This window comes from Podarcis erhardii, assembly GCF_964252035.2.
Source record: "Podarcis erhardii genome assembly, chromosome: 13".
NCBI lineage: Eukaryota > Metazoa > Chordata > Lepidosauria > Squamata > Lacertidae > Podarcis > Podarcis erhardii.
In genome coordinates, this window is record NC_138502.1 from 21,418,347 (window position 1) to 21,441,959 (window position 23,613).

General features: G+C 43.7%; 2 protein-coding genes across 3 annotated transcripts in view; both read left to right on the forward strand.

Annotated features, from left to right (window-relative positions):
- Nucleotides 1–21,340, forward strand: LOC309326381 (vomeronasal type-2 receptor 26-like). 2 transcript variants are annotated; one of them, XM_081835035.1, is made up of 6 exons: nucleotides 1–132; nucleotides 4,014–4,188; nucleotides 16,713–16,828; nucleotides 18,361–18,652; nucleotides 19,266–19,360; nucleotides 21,112–21,340. In XM_081835035.1, the coding sequence occupies exons 1-6, from the start codon at nucleotides 98–100 to the stop codon at nucleotides 21,125–21,127; spliced, it is 729 nt and encodes a 242-aa protein (XP_081691161.1). In that variant the 5' UTR covers nucleotides 1–97; the 3' UTR covers nucleotides 21,128–21,340. The 2 variants fall into 2 exon arrangements, with proteins under 2 accessions (XP_081691161.1, XP_081691160.1); XM_081835034.1 differs by lacking the exons at nucleotides 16,713–16,828; nucleotides 18,361–18,652; nucleotides 19,266–19,360; nucleotides 21,112–21,340 and adding an exon at nucleotides 6,024–7,255 and having other exon boundaries at nucleotides 4,061–4,140.
- LOC309326369 (vomeronasal type-2 receptor 26-like) overlaps nucleotides 21,249–23,613 on the forward strand; it is a 27,985-nt gene continuing 25,620 nt past the window's right edge. Inside the window, exons 1-2 of the mRNA XM_081835002.1 lie at nucleotides 21,249–21,339; nucleotides 23,250–23,376. Coding sequence (XP_081691128.1) covers nucleotides 21,305–21,339; nucleotides 23,250–23,376 — 162 coding nt within the window. The 5' untranslated portion in view covers nucleotides 21,249–21,304. The remainder of the gene's footprint in view (nucleotides 21,340–23,249; nucleotides 23,377–23,613) is intronic.

The window sequence follows — 23,613 nt, forward strand, 5'->3', positions numbered from 1 at the left end:
ACCAACTGGGTAATGTTTCCAAATCAATCTTTTGGTAGAGTCAAAATTGGAAGGCTGAATCTTCAAGCTCCTCCAGGCAAGGAATTAACCATTCAGGATGAACGCATTGTGTGGCATAGAACATTTAACCAGGTGAGCTAGGAAGACTTGTAAATCTTTTTGTTCCAAAAAAGTGGAAATGGATTGTTCAAATGTGCCTGAAGACTTTTTTTTCAATATTGTTACATACACTCCAATTAGTGCACCCTGTTTTGCATTCAGAAAAGTTTTCAAAACTTCCAGCTTCCAACATGTACCCTGGGTTGGTTTCATTTAAAGAGGGTCACTGTAGACTCAGGAAATTCTTGCAATGTAAGGCTAAACTGTACATATATTCACAGTAAGCATAATAAATTGGTTCATAGCCCTAATTTCAGGTGTATAGTATTTCCATTGATTTCCCATCCTTTCTCCCATAATCCCAGGGATGGTTACAGTTAAAACATCAGCAAATCAATCAAATGCAACATTCATAATACAGAAATAAAACAATAACTAATAATTTAATTGTACACAGAAAATAAAAAGGCAAAGAATAAATGATTACCAGCTGGCCTTCTGAAAGATTAGTGCTTTCAACTGCCAGCAACAGAGTAAATGGTTCGCAGCAGAACTACTTGGGAAGGGGGATTCAAAAAATGGAACATTAAAACTAAGATGGTCCTGGAGTATGCTGCTTACTCACTGTCTTCAGGTAGTAATTTTATAAAATACGAGCAGGAAAATATATGGGGATATCATTCCCCAACAAATCTCCCAAGGCCTCAATGGGATCAGAACCACCAATATCACAGCATTGTATTTTCCTACTAGGGAATTCAAGTCTATGTCTCTTTCAGAATCAGTTTCAGGAGTGCTAATCATAGAATCATAGAGTTGGAAGAGACCACAAGGGCCATCGAGTCCAACCCCCTGCCAAGCAGGAAACACCATCAGAGCACTCCTGACATATGGTTGTCAAGCCTCTGCTTAAAGACCTCCAAAGAAGGAGACTCCACCACACTCCTTGGCAGCAAATTCCACTGTCAAACAGCTCTTACTGTCAGGAAGTTCTTCCTAATGTTTAGGTGGAATCTTCTTTCTTGTAGTTTGGAGCCATTGCTCTGTGTCCGCTTCTCTGGAGCAGCAGAAAACAACCTTTCTCCCTCCTCTATGTGACATCCTTTTATATATTTGAACATGGCTATCATATCACCCCTTAATCTCCTCTTCTCCAGGCTAAACATGCCCAGCTCCCTTAGCCGTTCCTCATAAGGCATCGTTTCCAGGCCTTTGACCATTTTGGTTGCCCTCCTCTGGACACGTTCCAGTTTGTCAGTGTCCTTCTTGAACTGTGGTGCCCAGAACTGGACACAGTACTCCAGGTGAGGTCTGACCAGAGCAGAATACAGTGGCACTATTACTTCCCTTGATCTAGATGCTATACTCCTATTGATGCAGCCCAGAATTGCATTGGCTTTTTTAGCTGCCGCGTCACACTGTTGGCTCATGTCAAGTTTGTGGTCAACCAAGACTCCTAGATCCTTTTCACATGTACTGCTCTCAAGCCAGGTGTCACCCATCTTGTATTTGTGCCTCTCATTTTTTTTGCCCAAGTGCAATACTTTACATTTCTCCCTGTTAAAATTCATCTTGTTTGTTTTGGCCCAGTTCTCTAATCTGTCAAGGTCGTTTTGAAGTGTGATCCTGTCCTCTGGGGTGTTAGCCACCCCTCCCAGTTTGGTGTCATCTGCAAATTTGATCAGGATGCCCTTGAGTCCATCATCCAAGTCGTTCATAAAGATGTTGAATAAGACCGGGCCCAAGACAGAACCCTGTGGCTCCCCACTAGTCACTCTTCTCCAGGATGAAGAGGAACCATTGGTGAGCACCCTTTGGGTTCGGTCAGTCAGCCAGTTACAAATCCACTGAGTGGTAGCATTTGATCACTTTCACAAACCCTTCAATGTCATCTCTGGGCATCAGAAGTAGACCAGCACCTTAATCATGGGCCAGCAGCAAATTGGTAGCCAGCGCCATTCTCTCAGCAGTGGTGTGACTGGTTGCCAATACTGTGTCCCAGGAAGCTGTCAAGCAATTTGCATCAGCTTCAGCATCTTGACCAGCCTCAAGGGATTCCTCACATAGACACCAGATCTACAGCCCCCTTGTTTCAGATGTTACAGAGAAGTAGAGTCCACTACGTCAACTCAGAAGGATACCATGGTCAATGGCAGCAAAAGCCATTGACATGTCCCCTGTCCTTCTCCTCATAACCAGGCATGAAACCAGACTGACATGGGTCAGCCATGATACACTGGAAAAGAGATATTGTTGTTGTTGTTGTTGCTGCTGCTGCTGCTGCTGTTGTTGTTTAGTCGTTTAGTCGTGTCCGACTCTTTGTGACCCCATGGACCAGAGCACGCCAGGTACTCCTGTCTTCCACTGCCTCCCGCAGTTTGGTCAGACTCATGTTTGTAGCTTCGAAGACACTATCCAACCATCTCACCCTCTGTCTTCCCCTTCTCCTTGTACCCTCCATCTTTCCCAGCATCAGGGTCTTTTCCAGGGAGTCTTTTCTTCTCATGAGGTGGCCAAAGTATTGGAACCTCAGCTTCACAATCTGTCCTTCCAGTGAGCACTCAGGGCTGATTTCCTTAAGAATGGATAGGTTGGATCTTCTTGCAGTCCATGGGACTCTCACAAGTCTCCTCCAGCACCATAATTCAAAAGCATCAATTCTTCGGCGATCAGCCTTCTTTATGGTCCAGCTCTCACTTCCATACATCACTACTGGGAAAACCATAGCTTTTACAATACGGACCTTTGTTGGCAAGGTGATGTCTCTACTTTTTAAGATGCTTTCTAGGTTTGTCATTGCTTTCCTCCCAAGAAGCAGGCGTCTCTTAATTTCGTGGCTGCTGAGGTTGTTGATATTTCTTCCAGCAATCTTAATTCCGGCTTGGGATTCATCCAGCCCAGCCTTTTGCATGATGAATTCTGCATATAAGTTAAATAAACAGGGAGACAAAATACAGCCTTGTCGTACTCCTTTCCCAATTTTGAACCAATCAGTTGTTCCATATCCAGTTCTAACTGTAGATTCTTGTCCCACATAGAGATTTCTCAGGAGACAGATGAGGTGATCAGGCACTCCCATTTCTTTAAGAACTTGCCATAGTTTGCTGTGGTCAACACAGTCAAAGGCTTTTGCATAGTCAATGAAGCAGAAAAGAAAAAAAAAGGAAAAGAGATATAGGACACAGTATAGAATTAAGTGTGTTGGAAAAATTGTGGAGGAAGGATTTAAAATTTACAGATTGTGATACGTTGAAAGAAAACTTCATGAAGATTATATATAGGTGGTATTTTATGACGAGTAAATTAGCGAAAATGTATAAATCAGAATCAAGTACCTGTTGCAAGTGTCAAGAAAGGGAGGCTACTTTTTATCATATGTGGTGAACATGTAGAATTCTGTGGGAATTCTGGGAGGTGATATATAATGAAATCAAAAAATGTTATAAAAAGTTCAGTAACCTTCTTACAAGGTGTATTAGGAGCAGAAGTCCCTGCAGAACTGCAGAATTTCTTTAAGCAATTACAGCAGTCTGAGGTATATGCTCAGAAATAGAAAGAGAGAATGAACCCAACAAAGGAGGAGTGGCAGATAAAATGATTGGAATATGCAGAATTGGCATATTAACTAACAGAATAAGAAATCAGCAAGTTTAAGAAACAATGGAAAATGTTTGCAGTATACCTCAAGAATTATGCAAAGCAATATAAAGTGTTAGCAGGATTAATCTAAATGTAGCAGTTTAAATTGAATAGGGGGGGGGATCGAATAAAAGGGGAATTAGAAGATGTAGTCTTAATTGATAAATAAATGGCACCATGGAAGGGGGAAAGATAAGTCTGTTATTCAATGTGTGGTGATATTCAATGAAATGCGAATTATAATGAAAATGATAAAATTGGACATTTATTTATAGATTCTTCCCACTTCTCTGTGTAATGACAAGTGCCATCCTGGTTACAGTAGGAAAAAGAAGGAAGGGGAGCCTTTTTGCTGTTATGAATGTGTTCCTTGTCCAGAAGGGAAGATTTCTAACCAGACAGGTAGGAGATATGGTTGTCACAGAGGTCAATGCGCCTTTGACACTTAAGGTATGTGTTTTCAGGACATTCCTGTACTACTAATTATTTTAACAGTATCATAACTGTTTTTAATGTACAGTTTTAAAATGTTGCATCTTTTGGGATCTGTTGGTAAAAGGTGAGTAATATATTGAATATTAATAAGTGCAGAATGAATTCCACAATTATCCAGCAAGACTGATGTGACTATATTTGGTATTCAGCTGAGTTGTTGTGCGTGCAGAACAAGGCCTGTGCATGCAATGGAACCTCCCTGCTGTTTCCCCCCTGCTGCTCCTTAACCCATTCTGGGTTTCCCACAAGGCTCCAGGGAATAATTATGGAGTTCATGGAGAATAGGGGCAGGACAGGGGGGAAAGTGCCAGTCCGTGCGTGGACCTCATTCACCATGTGCTTGGTCCACAGAGTGCTACATTGAAACCCACCATATGGCTTTAAAGGGGGGAAACAATCATGCTTAAAATGTGCATTATCTTGTTTGAATGCTGAAAATATTCCATATGCAGTACACTTTCCACCAACAATGTAAACAATTCATTTTCAGAAGTAGCCCAGTCCAAATTTAAGACATGTAGTAAAGCAAGCTACTATTTAGACTTCCATGTTCTGATATCAGCAATTCTGGCCAGGGCCTTAGAAGGACACCAAATGGGTTTTATTATATATCTTTTGCTAACTATTGGTATTGGAAGCAATATCTCTTATTCTATATTTCACTGCAGAACTTTATTGTGAGACACATCAAGGGGAAACTGAATTTTCAAAAATTCATCTTCATTATAATTTTCCAAAGGCAAATATAACAAAAAAATTCAGTACGCATTACTTATTCCATTTTTATTAACCCCACCATAGGAAAATAGATATAAAGCAAAAACAAAAACAAAAAAGATATGTATACTGAGAAACTGAAATTACATGATCTGAGAACCTATTAATCTCAATTTATTTCTTCAAATAAGTAAAACATGTGAATCAATAGAATGTTTTTTATTATTTTTTATTTATTACCTATACCCTATCCATCTGACTGGTTTGCCCCAGCCACTCTGGGCGGCTTCCAACAGATGTCTTTGAAAATTTGCGTAGTTGTTTAACTGTTTGACATATGATGAGATGACATTCCACAGAGCAGGTGCCAACACCAAGAAAGCCCTCTGCCTGGTTCCCTATAACTTCATTACTAGCAGTGAGCGAACCATCAGAAGCACTGGCAGAGGAAGAGGAGTGCGGGTAGAACGCACAGCCCCCGGCAGTGCAATCCCAGTAAGTGCCATCGCAGCTGCCCCCCACATACGCAGGGTGCCACGCCCCTGCAGGCAGCATACCCCCCCCCCCAGGATGCGCACCAGCCCCACCACCACCTGCTCTCCGGCCCCTGGTGCCGAAACATGAAGCTTCGTGACTAATCAGAAGGCCCTCGGAGCTGGACATTATTGTCTGGGATGAACAGGGCCTGAATATATATACAGGGCCTGAATTGTGCTCAGAAATGTACTGGGAGCCAATGTAGATCTTTAAGACCAGTGTTATAACATCATGCTCATCAGGGTGGAAGGTGGCTGTGACTTTTTAAATTAGTTTTATGCTAATTTAGCCTCCCCCCAGTTCTGGACTCGGATCTGTGGAATAATGTGCCATATACCTCAAAACACCTTCTTTGCTGATATCTCATATCTGATGGAATTGTTCTTTGCTTAAAAGCAAAGATGGATAGTCTTCGCATGTGAGGAGTTTGCAGTTGAATGACAACCCTTGGCTAATGAACTTGGGAATGAGGAGAGATTTAATGCAGCTCCAACAAGGACTATAAAAGTATCCAATTTTTTAAAATTTTATTCTAGATATGGATGCCTGCACCGAATGTCCAGAAGATCAATATTCAAACATCCACCAGAACCAGTGCATTCCCAAAGTCATAACCTACCTTTCATACGAGGAACCTTTAGGAATGACTTTAGCTTTGTCTGCTCTTGCTCTTGCTCTGATCACAGCTTTAGTGATAATAATATTTGTGAAGCACCAGAACACACCCATCGTCAAAGCCAACAACCGAAGTGTCACCTACATTCTTCTCGTATCCCTCCTACTGTGTTTCCTCTGCTGCTTGCTTTTTATTGGAAAACCTGGACAGCTAATTTGCTTACTCCGACAAACAACTTTTGGCATCATATTTTCTCTTGCTCTTTCCAGCTTGTTAGCTAAAACCATCACTGTGGTCCTGGCATTTATGGCTACGAGACCAGGATCCAGAATGAGAAAATGGATGGGGAAAAAGCTGACAAACTCTATCATGTTTTCAGGCTCCTTTATTCAAGCAGGAATTTGTACCCTTTGGTTGAGTATTTCTCCCCCATACGCAGATACAGACATGTACTCTGTCAATGGGGAAATCATAGCAGAGTGTAATGAAGGCTCAACTGTCATGTTTTATAGTGTCCTGGGCTATATGTGCTTCCTGGCCATTGTCAGCTTCACGGTGGCATACCTTGCTAGGAGGTTGCCAGACACTTTCAATGAAGCCAAATTTATCACTTTCAGCATGATGGTGTTCTGCAGTGTTTGGTTGTCCTTTGTTCCTGCCTACCTGAGCACCAAAGGAAAATACATGGTGGCTGTGGAGATCTTCTCTATCTTATCCTCCAGTGCTGGGTTACTCCTTTGCATCTTTTCCCCTAAATGTTATATTCTTTTGTTCAGGGCTGACTTGAATAACAGGGAGCAACTAAAATCAGGAAAAGACTAAGTTATATGAGAATTAAAAACAGATGGAACTTCCCTTCCCCCCCCTTTCAAGTATGCTATCTGAATGGTAGAATGAATAGTATAATGACCGACACATACAGTACTTCACAGGGGTTAAATATACCAAGAAACAACCTTTCTAAAGCTTTCTAAAGCTTTCTTGACCTGAAAATTAATCTCAACGATCTTAATGGACCTTTTCTTTGACATTTTAGTGAAATTATTTGCAAGTCAAGATTCACAAGGTGAAGTTGCATATTTATTCTCTTCATACTCAACAGTCAAAGAGAATTATTGACTGAAATTTCCACGAATAAATATAAAATAGGGACTGAAGGTAATAATATATTGTTATTTTCTCTCTGTTGGAAAAACGCTACTGAAAATGGTGGTTCATGGACCAGTGCCTATATGTAAGCAATTGGCCGCTGGTCTGTGGTGATATCCCAGAAATTACAGGAGTAGGAAGGGAAGGGAAAGGGCAGCCAGGATACGGAGGAGGAGGAAGCGAAGAGGAGGAGGAAGAAAACTACCTGCCTATCTGCAGGGCCATAGCTAGGGGACGGCAAGGTGGGGCCCCACCATGGGGCACAGGCGATGGGGGGCACAAAATTTGCTTAAAAATATGTCCTTAAATATAAAAATTGATTATTGCCTCATAAGAAATTTTTATAAATAGAGGGTGAATTGAATGGGTGGAGGGGTTGGGGTTGGAGGAGAGGTGGAAAGAAGAGCTAATTTGTCCATGGCTAGGGGGCGCAATGTGGACAGTTCTGCCAGGGGCGCAAGATCACCTAGTTACGGCTCTGCCTATCTGCCTATGTCAAGGGGGAGGGGGCTGGAGTTGCTGCTGCTGCTGCTGTTGCTGAGCCTGAATTGGGAGTAGGAAGACAGGGCCCTTGGAAACATTGAGCCAGGGGAAGGAGGAGAAACCCATAAAGAAGCAAGGAGTGTCTGGTGGCCGCCTCAGGAGCAGTTCAGCAGACTCCCTTACCTGGACCTTGTGTATGGACCTTGTTAAGGTGGCATCTGTACTCTTTATTTAAGTACTTCCATTTCATTCCCAGATACAGACATGCAGTCACGATCCCTTGTTTCTTTCCATCTATCTACCCCTACCCAAACATGCTGACTCACGTAGAATACAACCCAGATTAATCAACCTTCTTAAGAGTCAACAGCCACTAACTGTTATTGATGTTGGCTTTTCAATTTATGCAAATTTTTATGGTTGGCATGTAAAGGTAAAAAAGGTGAAGGACCCCTGGAAGGTTAAGTCCAGTCAAAGGCAATTGTGGGGTTGCAACCCTCATCTTGCTTCAGACTGAGGGAGTCAGCATTTGTCCACAGACACCTTTCTGGTCACGTGACCAGCATGACTAAACCACTTCTGGTCAATGGAAACGCTGTTACCTTCTCACTGCAGTGGTACCTATTTATCTACTTGCACTGGCATGCTTTTGAACTGCTAGCTTGGCAGAATCTGGGACAAAACAACGGGACGTCACCCAATCTTGGGGCTTCAAACTGCCCACCTTCTGATCAGAAAGCCCAAGAGGCTCAGTGGTTTAGACCACAGTGACTATACTAAGAGTTATTATGCAGCGCCAAGTCAGCACCATTACTACTTTTTGTAGATCCAAGAGAAGACAGAGAAAGAATGTCTTTTCAATGTTTTATTCACTCTCACATTTGTTGATACACTTATATGTAGTAAATCACTTCAATACTATGACATGCCTCCTAACTTTTAAAATGAAATGCTGAGAAGAAGGGAGATGTAGAGTGAATTTATTTTGGCCATCTCTCCAACAACCTATTATTATTAATATTATATCACTCAATACAGTGGTACCTCAGGTTAGATACTTACTTCGTTCTGGAGGTGAGTTCTTAACCTGAAACGTTTTTTAACCTGAATCACCACATTAGCTAATGGGGCCTCCCACTGCGGCTGCACCGCCGCCATGAGATTTCTGTTCTCATCCTGAAGCAAAGTTCTTAACCCAAGGTAATATTTATGGTTTAGCAGAGTCTGTAACCTGAAGCGTATGTAACCTGAAGCGTATGTAACCCAAGGTACCACTGTTCATGCAAGAAGCTGAGAATCTATGTACCAAGATGAATATGGGTCAAGCAACTGATATAGTCCAAACATATAAAAGAATGAAGAAAAGAGAAAGAGGATAAAAACTGAATTCTTGCTTTGATTCATGAATCACAATCTGTGAAGGCTGTTCCATGAAAGAGGGTGTATTATAAAGGAACACAACTTGAGAAACAATCCCACCAATGAAAAGGTCACCTCATTGGTACAATTCATGAGGTATTGTGATTGGCGAGTGTATGTAAGACACCATCCTCCTCCACCACCTCCTCTCTCTTTCTCTCTCTCTCTGTCACACACACACATTTTTGTAATGTGTTCAAATCATAGTTACCATAACACATATTCAATGAATATTGTGGGTGTGATGAAAGTGTCATGCTGGCAATGCTTGGACTGGCTAGTCAATATTTTGCCTTCTATATTCTATTGCTGGGCACAAGGCATTAGTAAGCCTTTCCTCATAAGTGCCAATGAAATGAATGAATGGATCTGGTATACTTCTGTTTGCCCCTGCAAACTGACCTCCTAAAGGAATATACAGTGGTACTTTGATAGCCCCCTAACCTGTGGCTTTTAGCACTGATTTTAGCACCGCGAGTGCGAGCGTGCCCCCCCCAGATGTTGCGCCCGGTGCGGCTGGGCCCCCCTGCACCCCACACTACGCCACTGCTTCTATCATAAACATCACATGTTGTTTATTTAACCAGACTGATCCATTTTTGTTCTACAAAGGGTCCCTTTCTGCATCTCCTACCTCCCAGAAATTAATACAGCTCTAAGGCTTCAGGAAAACTTAATCTGACCTGCTTATTGCAGAATCAAGATCCCCATGTTCAAGGGGGAAGTCAGATTGCTGCTGCCGCTTTGCCGTGCGTTTGTGGGGAGGGCTCTTCCCCCTGTTAGCCCATTCTCCATCTTGGGCCTGGGGACGGGCCCCAGACTCCACCTCAGCATAAAAGACTCCAAGGAGGCCCGGGACATTGCTGCTGCCGCTTTGCCGGTGAGTCTTGGGGAGGACCGCTCCCCCTGCAAGCCCATTCTCCATCTTGGGCCTGGGGGCGGGCCCCAGACTCCACCTCAGCATATAAGGCTCCAAGGAGGCCTCGGAACATTGCTGCTGCCGCTCTGCCATGCGTTTGTGGGGAGGGCTCTTTTTTATATATTTTAAAGTGTTTTTATTTTTACTTTGTTGTACCACCATAAATGGTGGTTTTTATCCATGTATTTTTATTTTGTTTTGGTTTATTTTGGGTTGGGGTGGGGTGGTTGTTGAGTGGGGTGGGGATTGGTTTTGTTTTGGTGTGATTGTTTTTTGTTTGTTTGCTTTTATATTCAGTAAATGGAGGCGAGTATGAGGCTTGGGATTCCTACTGTGGAGGGGCGAGGGAGGTATGGCGGTGGGGGCAGATGTCATATGCGAAGGGGATCGAGATACGGATATGCTCGTACCCCTTCCAATCTGCGCCCCATCCCGAGAGACGAGGGTAGGGTGAGCAAGGATTACTCACCTCCTTCACTGGTGTTGTGCAATGCCAGGTCTATAGGCAACAAAACCGCCACCCTGCGAGATTTCTTCACCTCGCAGGAGGTTGACCTGGCATGTGTGACTGAGACCTGGGTGCGCGAAGGGAATACTGTTACCTTACGAGAGATGGCGCCCCCGGGTTTCTCCGTCCTCCACCAGTCGCGGACTGTGGGCCGGGGGGAGGGGTGGCGTTATTAATCCGGGAAGATTGTTCATTCAGGGCTCTACCATCGCCATCGATCCCCGGCATTGAATGTGTTGGCCTAGGGTGGGGCTCCGAGGTGAGCTTGGCTGTCTGGCTGGTGTACCGGCCACCTAGCGCACCAGCAGCCACTCTGTCAGGCCTGCTGGAGGCGGTGGCTGGCTGGGCCTTGGAGTTCCCTAACCTATTGGTATTGGGGGACTTCAACATCCATGCTGATGCCACTCCCTCCTCACGGGCTCTGGACCTGGTGTCTTCCATGGCGACACTAGGGCTCTCCCAGTTTGTTTCGGGCCCCACACATCAAGCAGGCCACACGCTGGATCTGATCTTTGGTGTCGGTATAGATGTGATCATGTTTCCTTCGATGAAGGTGCCATGGTCTGATCACTATGCCCTGAAAGCCAGGATTGACGTTCCACCCCCACCCTGCTTAGGTGGCGAGCCGATTTGGGCTCGCCCGCAGAGGCTGATGGACCCTGATAGATTCCGTCAAGCCTTGTGGGACCTTTCTCCCCCTGGCGACTCATTGACTGAGCTTGTCAAGGCCTGGAATACCCAGCTTCTGGCAGCCATCAATGAGATCGCACCTAAGCACCCTCTGCGACCCCGCAGAAACCGGGCTCCCTGGTTTACCGAGGAGCTCCAGAAAATGAAGCGGGACCTCAGACGGCTAGAGCGAGTATGGCGGGGTGCCCGTGATGGAGCTTCAAGAACATCTTATAGGGTTTTTATGAAAACCTACAAGATGGCAGTGAAGGCCGCTAAGAAGTCCTACTTCTCAGCCTCCATTGCATCCGCTAGCTCTCGCCCGGCGCAATTATTTAGTATAATTCGGTCTTTAACGTCTGTCAGAGCTGCCCAAGGTCCCAGCTCACAGAGGACCAACGCCAGGTCGTTGTTATATACAAAAGTCTTTATTGAAGTTCAGTTTCTATTTCAAAGCCGTGGCACGCAGCTCTACGTCTTAAACCCTAGACCGCCGAAGCTCCGTCTGAATCTCCTCCCCTCATACACCAGTTTAAGACTCTAGCCCTGCTCCACCTCTTCCTCTGCTCTCTCCTCCTCTGGGTCCTCCTGTCCGCTGGGGTCTTTCCCTTTCTGGACTCTTCTGATGCTGAGTCCCCTGACTCCTCCCCCCTGCCTCCGGCGGGCTTTAGGACCTGGTTCCCAATCCGGGTTCTCTGCGCCTGTACATTTGAACTTGGCGCTCGCGCCCAGCCCATGACCTTCCTCCTGACCGTTACACTGCTTCTGTCACTGCTTCCCTCTTCCGGGAGGCTAGCTGGACCTGACTTCCCCTCCGTTCTCTGACTCTCCGACGGAGGCATGGTCAGCCCTGACTCATTTTCTCTCCCTGCTGGGGAAGAAGACACTGGTCCCGATACCTGGGATTCTTCCCCCCCACTACGCTCTGGTGGGGAAGCTGGTCCTGATCTCCAACTGCTGCTCTGGGAGTCCCCGCTGGCCCCTTGCTTCTGGAGCGTCCCCCTTGGGACCCCCCTTGCCCTGGCCATCGGCGCCCCCTTCTATGAATCTTCTGATTCGCTGGAGAGGCTCATGGAATCTCTCGGGCCACTGTCATCTTCTCCTACACTGCCCTCAGATTCTTCCCCTTCGCTCTCCACCTCCTCTCCTCCCTGTGCCTCTGCTTCTGAGCCCCTGACAACGTCCCTCGAAGGACAGCCAAATTTAAATAATAATTTGACACACAGCTGTGAGGCATTTGCGAGCTTTTTTGCGGAGAAGGTCCTGTTGCTCCGCCATGACCTCCCTGCCAATTTGGATACAATAAAGGAACTGGAGGCCCCTCGACTGTCCTCGGGTTCAGTATTGGACCACTTTGACCAGATATCCCCAGCCGATGTGGACAGACTCCTCCGAGCTGGAAAGCCCACCACTTGTCCTCTCGACCCGTGCCTGTCCTGGCTGATTAGAGCGTGTCCAGACGAGGTGCGGGCCCCCCTGGGGGATATCATCAATCTGTCCCTTGGCACCGGGACATTCCCAGGGGAACTGAAGGAGGCAGTGGTGCGTCCGTTTTTAAAGAAAACATCATTAGATCCCTTAGATCTATCCAATTACCGCCCGGTTTCGAATCTTCCATTCCTGGGTAAGGTGATTGAGAGAGCGGTTGCTGAACAGCTTGGTAGGTTTCTGGATGAAACATCAGCTCTGGATCCATTCCAGTCCGGCTTCCGCGCTGGTCATGGGACCGAGACGGCTCTGGTCGCCCTAACAGATGATCTCCGCAGGCAGCTGGATCGAGGCAGGTCGGGGCTGCTGATTCTTCTAGACCTGTCAGCAGCCTTCGACATGGTCGATCACGAACTCCTGGACCACCGCCTTGCTGACGTGGGGATCCAGGGCATAGTCCTTCAATGGCTGCGCTCGTTTCTCTCTGGTCGGGGACAGAGGGTGGCGCTTGGGGGGGAATTGTCATCCCGCCACTCCTTGGTGTGTGGAGTGCCCCAGGGTGCAATACTCTCCCCAATGCTTTTTAACATCTTTATGTGCCCCCTCGCCCAGCTTGTCCGGAGTTTTGGGCTGGGCTGCCATCAGTATGCTGATGACACCCAACACTATCTGTTGATGGACGGCCACCCTGACTCGGCCCCAGACACACTGATCAGATGCTTGGAGGCTGTGGCTGGATGGTTACGTGGGAGCCGGTTGAAGTTAAATCCTTCGAAGACAGAAGTCCTCTGGGTGGGACGGGACGACATGGGACTGAGGGGGCAACTCCCATCTCTTGCGGGGGTGCAATTAGTGCCAGCACCGTCCGTTAAGAGTTTGGGTGTAATCTTCGATACCTCCCTCTCTATGGAGGCGCAGATTACAGCTATAACAAAGGCAGCATTTTTTCATCTCCGCCAAGCTAAGCAGTTGGCTCCTTACCTCTCTCGCCCTGACCTAGCCACTGTGATCCACGCGATGGTCACCTCCAGACTGGATTATTGTAACTCGCTCTACGTGGGGCTGCCCTTGAGACTGACCCAGAAACTCCAGCGGGTACAGAATGCCTCAGCGAGACTCCTTACGGGGTCTTCGCTTAGAGATCACATTCATCCGGTGCTATACCAGCTGCACTGGCTCCCGGTGGAGTACAGGATCAGGTTTAAGGTGCTGGTTTTAACCTTCAAAGCCCTATACGGCCTAGGGCCCTCGTACCTACGGGACCGCCTCTCCTGGTATGCCCCACAGAGGAACTTACGGTCTTCAAATAAAAACATCTTGAAGGTCCCAGGCCACAGAGAGGCTAGGCTGGCCTCAACTAGAGCCAGGGCTTTTTCGGCTGCGGCTCCAACCTGGTGGAACACTCTGTCACAAGAGACAAAGGCCCTGCAGGACTTGACATCTTTCCGCAGGGCCTGCAAGACAGAGCTGTTCCACCTGGCCTTTGGTCAGGGCGCAGCCTGACTCCCTCCTTTGGCAATCTTTACAAAACTTTAGTTTATGGTTGCGATCAATTTTGATTTTAATTACTTTTTATAATGTTTTTATAATGTTGTACTGTTTTAGTGTTGTTAGCCGCCCTGAGCCCGGCTTCGGCTGGGGAGGGCGGGATATAAATAATAATAATAATAATAAATAATAAATAATAATAATAAATTTTATTTATATCCCGCCCTCCCCAGCCGAAGCCGGGCTCAGGGCGGCTAACAACAATCAAATAAAATTTATTATTATTATTATTATTATTTTGTAACTATTCTCTTTTTCTATTTCCATTGGACAAATTATATCATTTAGGGGAAACTCATATAGTATTCTGAACAAGGGCCTTGCCTTGCCTTAAAGTAACTCGGTCTCAATTCTCCTCAACATGACTCTGACGCATCTTTCTATACAATATGTGAAGGAGCACAGCCAATAAACCACTTGCATAAGAGCCTGGTTGAATTGTGGTAGGATATACAAGACATTATCACATATTATTTTATGTTCATAGAGGGAGGAAAATAACATGGCAGAGTTCTTTTTCAACTTACATTCATTAGAATTTGTGCATAATATTCATGTTATTAAGTTGTGTGGCGAGTTCCCGCCCCCCAGTGGAAATAATGACACATGACAGAATTATTAAGGTTAATGGGCTAAATAAGGTCACAACTTTATTGGTTACAGGTGATGAGCGGTATTGGCTTAGGCATTGGTCCAGCAGACTATATCCAACTTCAGCCCATCAACCTGAAGTCCAGGAAGGGTTAACCACCAATAGGGGAAGTCCTGATGACACAGGGTCACCGATTGGGGGTGTGCCTTAGGCCATCACATCCATAGGCTTTGGACAGCCCCCCCCCGAATCCTTTATCAATATATGGGGCAGGTGATGGCGCTACATCCCCTCTTTCATCTACACAGCAATACCAATTCATAACCACCAATACCAAGAAAGTTGTGATGATTTGCTATGAGGTAGGCAAAAACCAAGTGGCTGTTGTCAATTTGCCAGGCCCCTCAACAGTGACCAACCAAGGTCCATAGCAAGGTCAAGGAACGAAAACATTATAGAGTGGGAGGGTGGAAAAAGCAGCAACAGCTGGCATGCAGCGAAGAGGGAGATCCCTGGCTGCGTCCTGGTTTAAATTGGGCAGGCCACACCCCCAGAGCCAGCTGATTGCCTGGCCAGGAAGTGACACAGCCGGGAATCCCTCTGCGTGCATGGTGGGGCCATGAAAACCGCTACTCCACCTCCTCTGAAGTTCAGAAATGGCTTTTCTCTCTTTCCAAGAGAATAGAAACCACAATGAACTAAGTACAAGTGAATGATTCTACTTTGATTTTGGGAGAATATAATACCATACCCTCCAACACAGTGATAGCAAAATCCAGGAAAAATCATTCTGAACACCATATTCCCATTTTTTCTCTCATGAATGAATGGCGGTGGTTTTGGTTGTCATGATCTCACATGATTTTGCAAGACAATTTCCCCAAGGAATGGTGCCCAAAAATGTGTGTTTGTGGGCACCGTGTAAGATTGCATGACCCCTTTAAAAAGTGAGGGGGGGTTTCGAGAGGGGAAATTGTGGTGCAAAATCATGCAAGAGCTTGGTGACAAAAAATGCCACTGGTCTCTCATGTTAAAAATTGGGATGCCCCAATTTTTCTGAGACACATGCTGGGTATGCCATACAGGTTTACCAGACTATTCAACTCCCACTGTTTTTCCAGTTGTTTTTCTGTATGTAGCAGAGACAGCAATGTCTGCAGATGGGGAGATGATTATCACCCCTATAATTATGGACACATAATTGCCCTGCTAAACAAACTCCAGAAAATGTATGTTCAAGGCCTTTGAGAATATAAACCACAACAATAGAAGTACTTATCAGAGTCTTCTCCAATGCTCATGCTGGCACAAAGCAGAAAGGGCAGGAAAGGCCCTGTCATTCTGAGCTCTAACAGTTTTAGGATAAGTTTGCGGTCCTTGGGTGTGCTGTGGTTTCTTCCAGACTAAACATATTTTCAGTAGCTTGAACAATCTGCACCTCAGTGTATCTGTTTCTCCCAGCAGTGCCTCACTTATAGATCCCCCTAATAAAGAAAATACAACTTCTGTGTGCAGGCAGAAAAAAAATGTACAATCTTGCAGTTAAGAACTGAGGTGCATTAAATAGGGGAGAAATCAATTAAAATCAATTAAAAAACAGGAAATAGGAGAGGAGGAGATGGATGCAGTCACCTTCTTACACCAACTGATCAATGTAGGAATGGGGTCACATCTTGTCAAATTAAGTTGAAACAAACTCATCTGAATAAAAGTGACATTGAAGAAAACAGTGACGTGTGTCTGGAAGTAATTTATTGTCCCCCAAATGCTGATGTTATTGATACTGCTGCTTGTTTTTTTCCCTCATATTGTGAGCAAGAATCATTCAATTCTTTCCAGCCTGAAGATGCGTTTTGACCTATGCAAAGTAAGTAACACCTACTTCACTTCACAGGAGTTTTCTCAGCCAGGAAATCTTGTCATTGGGTTTATTGCTTCTCGGTTTTACATGATGCACTTCCCTACAATTTCATCTGAACCGTCCTCTTCAGCACCCCAGAAGGAACTCATGTAAGTCACCCTCTTTTTCCTCTCTGTAAAATTAATATTTTTTATCTCACATGAATTAAGAACAGATAATGAAGCAACAAGAGGTCTTTTCCTCTCTTATAATCTGAAATGTGAGATGTAAATCATATGTTGGTACTTCTGAACATTTATTAGCTGCACTTTCAGCATAGGTGGGTTTGTTTATTTTTTAGTAGATGCAAACTTAGTGCATATTTTATCACTTAATTCTACTGATATGCTTATGCAATTTCTTTCTGGACACCTGATTTTAGAGAGCAGAAGGGCTGCCTTGGTGCAGTGCTTCTTTAAATCTGTTTTTGCTCCAGATTCATTTGTGTAAATTAAGCAAATAAAGGAATATAGCACAAGTTTCCAGTGTTGTGAGTTGAGGCCCCGTCCCCCCTTTATGATGAAATAAGACACATGGACACAAGTATTTTAGGTAAATGGGCTAAAAAGGCCACAACTTTATTGGTTACAGAATGTGATTGGTATTGGTTTAGCACTGAATCCGAAGAGGCTAAAAGTGACTCCTGCCCGCCATGCAGGAAGTCACAGAAGGGCTAACAACCTGCAGGGGGAGCTTGTTGATACAAATCAACTGGAAGCTTTCCCCTAGAGTCATGGGAGGGTTGTGCCATGGTCCTAGTCACCACCTGGGCTTCAGACAGGAACCACGACCACTGGATTCCTTTAATGGAATACCCTTCAAAGGGAGTGGTAGGTGATGGCCACAACCTCCCCTCCAACACACAACACATTTTCCAATGCCTAACCGCCAAACCTTACAAAGTTGTGATGATTTGCTACAAGGTAGGTGACAAATCAAGTGGCTGGTGCCAGTCTGCCAAGAGGAAAAAAATCCTACCAGGCGCCTTCAACAGGCAACCAGCCGAGGTCCATAGCAAGGTCAGGTATTGAATGCAAAAGAATAGAGGGAAGAAGGGAGGGAGGGGGAGGGAGGGAGGGGGGAGGGAGGAGAGAGATTCATGCATGAAGGAAAGAAACAAGCTGAGCCACAGTCCCACACACATTTAAGAGTGGCAAACCACGCCCCCCCCCAGTAAGCTGTATTGGCTGGCTGTGGGCATGACACAGGCCAGGGTCTCTCTGACACAGTGGGCCATCCACGCCCCCTGCAAACTGTGGGAAGCGAGACCCCTTCACAACACCTCACCTTGGGGAAGAGGAGAGGCTTTTTCTGATTCATTTGTAAATAATGCACATGATAGCCCTACCCTGGAAACATTCTATTGGATGTCCAGCAGCTCTAGACTAGAAATATTTCACAGCCCTAGAAGGTGTAGAGCATATGAAAATACATTTTTTCTGAATTGTTCAAAAATCCTTACAAAGGCCATGTTGCAAAGGATTTGCAGTAACGGACACCTTACACTGCAGGAAATATTCTCTGCACAGCAGATTTTTTCCTAACAGATGTAGAAGATTGTTGCTACCTGTTTTATTTCATGGAGGTGATAAATATATGAGAAATAGTATACTGTGTCTCCCCCCCCCAATTTGTATTGCAGTGTGGTACCCAAAAACTACCAGGAGGTTCTTGCCATGGTATTTGCTGTAGAGGAGATAAACAAAAATCACCATATTTTACCTAACATCACATTGGGCTTCCGAATCTATGATAGCATGCACAGGGTTGTAGTCACTTCTAAGCTCTCACTGGACCTACTTTCTCCACGGCATATTTCAGCTCCAAATTATAAATGTGATCACCAGAACAATTTGATGGCCATTCTTGGGACAAAGTTAACTGAGATCTCCTTCAGTTTGGCCAGTATTATAAGCATGTACAAGATTCCTCAGGTGGGTGTTTTTGAGGAAAGTGCTGAGATTGTGTGAGATATGAGCATCCAAAATGCTAAGTAAAGAGTTAATACTCACAAGGACTGCAACATTCTAAGAAAGAATCTTGTGAGGTCATATAAATTGCGCATGAGGCAGTTGTGTAAGTTGGTACAGTTATGTCAATTAATAACAGTCTTTTTGAGTTAGATATGCAGAGCAGTAGGCCTGTTCAGTTCTGCTGCAGTCTGCCTCAAAGTTTGTTGGTCTGTAAGGGTTTTAGTCTTAGTGATAAGCGGAGAGGGGACTTGGAGGGGCATTTCTCCCTCTCTGCAGCTTGAGCTCCTGCACTTCTTTGGAGAAGAATATTAGATAAACCCTATGATTACTGAGACACCTTTCCAGGAACCAGTGGGCTACACCCTAAATAATGTTTATTTAGATTATTTCAAATTAAATGCATCAAGATTGCCTTGGCTTGATATATCCATTGATCATTATTTTTTCCTAGTAAATGAAACATTCATTTAACCCAAAGTAGTGGCTGTGGACAAAAGTAATTCATATTAGCAATGCATACCCTTAATCCACACATTTTCTGTGCTATTCATATCATATATGTGTTTGCTTTTAGTTCACCTATGATTGTCTTGACTCAAGGGTGACTGAAAGAAGACAGTACCATTCCCTGTACCAGATGGTCCCTAATGATGTCCATGAGTACAATGGGTTGGTCAAGTTACTTTTGCATTTCAAATGGACATGGATTGGTCTCTTTACTATGAAATACATTATTGGAGAATTTTTTTTGGAAACATTAGTTCCACAGCTTACCCTGAATTACATCTGTGTTGATTTTATACATAGGATATGGCCATTGGCTTATGCTGAAGGAATGATGGATTTGCTCCTTAGTGAATTTAATAAAATTTCAATTGTCATGACAAGCAAAGCCAATGTTTTTGTGGTCTTTGGTAGTTCCATTTTGATGGACATTTTGATCAGGTATCTTCATGTGGCACAACATCCTATAGGTAAAGTATGGCTTGTGACAAGTCATTGGGATTTCAAAACCACCAATGAAAGGAGGTGGAATATGCACCCTTTACAAGGTGCCTTATCTGTATCTCTACATTCAAATGAACCCCTGGGATTCAGGACATTTCTTCAGAGTCTAAATCCTTTTGAGGAAAGGCAAAATGATTTGATCAAGGATTTCTGGGAAAAGACCTTCAAGTGCTCATTGAAAAATAATAATGTGGGTGAAGAGCCTCAGAAACGTTGCACTGAGGAGGAGAAATTGGAGAGTCTTCCATTACAAATCTTTGAAATGAGCATGACTGGCAGCAGCTATGCTGTGTACAATGTTCCTCATGCAGTGGCACATGCTCTACATGCTATGTATCAATCTAGATTCAAACCCAAATCACAGGTGGCTAGAGTGGATTTGCAGAATCTGCAGCCATGGGAGGTAATTTTACCTACAGCACAGTATTTTCTGTTCTTGGGTGGTCTAGAATACCATATTATTCCACAGCTTTGTAAAAAAAAACTTCAAATCTCATGTACATAAACAGATCTTACATTTAAGGTTTTTTTCTTTCCTATCAAATAGCTTGGTGAGAATGGCTGGCTTCCCTGTTTGCTGTGTTATACAAAGCATTTTCACTAATAAATCATCCACTTTTATGTCATACCTCCTAAATGAGCAAATTTTGGTCAGGTTGTCTTCCCCTACTGATGTCTCTGATACACCCTATGTATAGGTTGACTCTACAATTCTGCATTCTTCAGGGCTGCTGATCACATCTTCACTTCTGGCTAACATACCAGGAACACTTTTTTAAAGAAAGAAACAGGAGGAATTTTTTACCTTTTCATCTTTTATTAGAAAGCATCCTCATCATGTTGAGTTTTTGCCTGCACTTGAAAATTATTCATTTGTCTCTTCCCAAGCTCCTTTGGCTTGGTGGAAATGTGTCTTGCTGCCACACCATCTTCATTGATACATTTGGATACTTTTGTACCTATTGCTGTTTTGTGTGATGGATCCTAAGAGGGATAAACAGGTCTTTGACCCTTCTACTGAATCAGGTGGAGGATGAGCCACCTCTAAGTATGCAGAAGTTATGACCTCTAATGAGTTAGCTGCCAGAGGCCAAGCTGCCTACCTGAAAAATAACTATAACTCAGGTGTGACAAGCTGTTCCTGAAAGGCCAAATTTCTTATGCTATGCTGATGACCTGCAGTGGGTGTGGTCACTGTTTTTAAACAAAACTACCAATATTATGTAGTATTTTACATATTAACTTTAGAATGATTTTTTAATGGTGAAACTAAATTAAGGGTTTTTTATTTCATAAAATGTCTGGACTGGCTACACACACACAACTAGTGCACACCTCTCTGAAACTTATGGTTGTATTCACCACTCTGAGGATTCAAACATTTTACCCCTTTCTATATTTTTTGAATGTAGCTCCATCCCTTTCTAAGAAATCTCACATTCAACAACAGTGCTGGAGAGACAATACAGTTTAACGAACATGGAGAGATAATGGCAGGATTTGATGTGACCAACTGGGTAATGTTTCCAAATCAATCTTTTGGTAGAGTCAAAATTGGAAGGCTGGATCTTCAAGCTCCTCCAGGCAAGGAGTTAACCATTCAGGATGAACGCATTGTGTGGCATAGAACATTTAACCAGGTGAGCTAGGAAATCTTTTTCTCCCAAATAACTGGAAATGGATTGTTCAAATGTGCCTGATGACTTTTTTTTCCATATTGTTACATACACTCCAATTAGTGCACCCCATTCTGCAATCAGCAAATGGTTTCAAGACTTACAACTTCCAACATGTACCCTGGGTTGGTTTCATTTAGAGAGGGTCACTGGAGACTCAGGAAATGCATGCAATGTAAGGCTAATCTGTACATATATTCATAAGAAGGTGGTTCATAGCCCTAATTTCAGGTGTATAGTATTTCCATTGATTTCCCATCCTTCCTCACATGATCCCAGGGATGGTTACAGATAAAACATCAGCAAATCAATCAAATGCAACATTCATAATACAGAAATAAAACAAGAACTAGTAAATTAATCGAACACAGAAAATAAAAAAGCCAAAGAATAAATCCTTAGCAGCTGGCCTTCTGAAAGATTAGTGTTTTCAACTGCCAGCAAAAGAGTAAATGGTTGGCAGCAGAACTACTTAGGAAGGGGGATTCAAAAAATAGAACATTAAAACGAAGATGGCTCTTCAGCAGAGTAAGCTCTGCTGCTTACTCACAGTCTTCAGGTAGTAATTTTATAAAATACGAGCAGGAAAATATATGGGGATATCATTCCCCATCAAATCTCCCCAGGCCCCAATGGGATTAGAACCACCAATATCACAGCACTGTATTGTCCTACTAGGGAATTCAAGTCTATGTCTCTTTCAGAATCGGTTTCAGGAGTGCTAATCATTTGATCACTTTCACAAACCCTTCAAAGTCATCTTTGGGCATCAGATGAAGACCAGCACCTTAATCATGGGCCAGGAGCAAATTGGTAGCCAGTGCCATTCTCTCAGCAGTGGTGTGACTGGTTGCCAATACTGTGTCCCAGTAAGCAGTCATGCAACTGTAATTTGCATCAGCTTCAGCCTCTTGACCAGCCTCAAGAGATTCCCCACATAGACACCAGGTCTACAGCCCCCCTTGATTCAGATGTTACAGAGAAGTAGAGTCCACTACTTCAACTCACAAGGATACCATGGTCAATGGCAGCAAAAGCCATTGACATGTCCCCTGTGCTTCTCCTCATAACCAGGCATGAAACCAGACTGGCATGTGTCAGCCATGATACACTGGAAAAGAGATATAGGACATAGAATAGAATTAAGTGTGTTGGAAAAATTGAGGAGTAAGTATTTAAAATTTATAGATTGTGATACGTTGAAAGACGTAATAAAACTTCATGAAGATTATATATAGGTGGTATTTTATGCCGAGTAAATTAGCGAAAATGTATAAATCAGAATCAAGCACCTGTTGCAAGTGTCAAGAAAGGGAGGGTACTTTTTATCATATGTGGTGGACATGTAGAATTCTGCAGGAATTCTGGGAGGTGATATATAATGAAATCAAAAAATGTTATAAAAAGACCAGAAACCTTCTTCCAAGGTATATTAGGAACAGATGCCCCCGCAGAACTGCAGAATTTCTTTAAGCAATTACAGCAGTCTGAGGTATATGCTCAGAAATAGAAAGAGAGAAGGAGGAGTGGCAGATAGAATTATTGGAATATGCAGAATTGGCAAATTAAACCAACAGAATAAGAAATCAGGAAGATGGCGTGTTTAAGAAAAAGTGGAAAATGTTTGCAGAATACCTCAAGAATTATGCAAAGCAAGATAAAGTGTTAGCAGGATTAATCTAAATGTTACAGTTTAAATTCTTAAAATTATAGTGGGTGGAATTGAATAAAATGGGAATTAGAATATGTAGTCTTAATTGATAAATAAATAGAACCATGGAAGGGGGAAAGATAAGTCTATTATTCAATGTGTGGTGATATTCAATGAAATGCGAATTGTAATGAAAATTATAAAATTGGACATTTATTTATAGATTCTTCCCACTTCTCTGTGTAATGACAAGTGCCGTCCTGGATACAGTAGGAAAAAGAAGGAAGGGGAGCCTTTTTGCTGTTATGAATGTGTTCCTTGTCCAGAAGGGAAGATTTCTAACCAGACAGGTAGGAGATATGGTTGTCACAGAGGTCAATGTTCCTTTGAAACTTAAGGTAGGTGTTTTCAGTACATTCCTGTACTACTAATTATTTTAACAGTATCACAACTGTTTTTAATGTACAGTTTTAAAATGTTGCATCTGTTGGGATCTGTTGGTAAAGGGTGAGTAATAAATTGAATATTAGTAAGTGCAGAATGAATTCCACAATTATCCAGCAAGACTGACGTGACTATATTTGGTA

What these genes read in the sequence shown, in the direction of transcription:
- LOC309326381 (XM_081835034.1), top strand. Translation starts at nt 98, where the DNA reads ATGAACGCATTGTGTGGCATAGAACATTTAACCAG. An exon ending in GGCATAGAACATTTAACCAG is followed by an intron (nt 133 to 4,060) that starts GTGAGCTAGGAA and finishes TCCTGGTTACAG; the next exon opens with TAGGAAAAAGAAGGAAGGGG. An exon ending in GAAGATTTCTAACCAGACAG is followed by an intron (nt 4,141 to 6,023) that starts GTAGGAGATATG and finishes ATTTTATTCTAG; the next exon opens with ATATGGATGCCTGCACCGAA.